At 55.9% G+C, this 624-nt stretch overlaps 1 protein-coding gene across 1 annotated transcript in view; it reads left to right on the top strand.

The window, feature by feature from the left end:
• Positions 1-624, top strand: part of CASP9 (caspase 9) — a 10,487-nt gene that overhangs the window by 1,768 nt on the left and 8,095 nt on the right. The window contains exon 4 of the mRNA XM_035901914.1: positions 411-587. Within this exon, the coding sequence (XP_035757807.1) occupies positions 411-587 (177 nt within the window). The remainder of the gene's footprint in view (positions 1-410; positions 588-624) is intronic.

Below are 624 nucleotides of genomic sequence, written 5' to 3'. Positions count from 1 at the left end.
CACCATTCCTACAAGCCAGGATGCCATTGGCCCTCTTGGCCACCTGGACACCCTGCTGGCTCATATTCAGTCAGCTGTCAACCATCACCCCTAGGTCCTTTTCTGCCAGGCAGCTTTCCAGCCCCTCTTCCCCACGCCTGTAGTGTTGCATGGGGTTGTTGTGACCCCCGTGCAGGACCTGGCCCTTGGCCTTGTTGACCCTCACCCAATTGGTCTGGGCCCATGGATCCAGCCTGGCTAGATCCCTCTGCAGAGTCCTCCTCCCCTCCAGCAGATGATCACTCCTGCCTAGATTCGTGTCATCTGCAGGACTTTAAGGACTCCCATTCCTCGTTGGTGTTGCGTCCCACGGGATTAGCCAGGGAGTGCTCCAAACAAGAGGGTGTTTAATTGTGACATGTACCTGCCAGGTGTATGAGCTGAAAGCGGACCCGTGCGGACACTGCCTGATCATCAACAATGTCAACTTCAGTAGAGACTCGAATCTGTCGACTCGAGTCGGCTCCAACGTGGACCGCAAGAAGCTGGAGAAGCGCTTCAAGGCCTTGCGCTTCAATGTCCTGACTTGCCAAGATCTCAGAGCTCAGGTGAGGCCAGCTACATCTGGCTAACATGAGGGATGGG

This window comes from Egretta garzetta, unplaced genomic scaffold, assembly GCF_000687185.1.
Source record: "Egretta garzetta isolate BGI_Z169 unplaced genomic scaffold, ASM68718v1 scaffold69, whole genome shotgun sequence".
Taxonomy (NCBI): Eukaryota; Metazoa; Chordata; class Aves; order Pelecaniformes; family Ardeidae; genus Egretta; species Egretta garzetta.
This window is presented reverse-complemented; position numbering and strand designations above follow the sequence as displayed.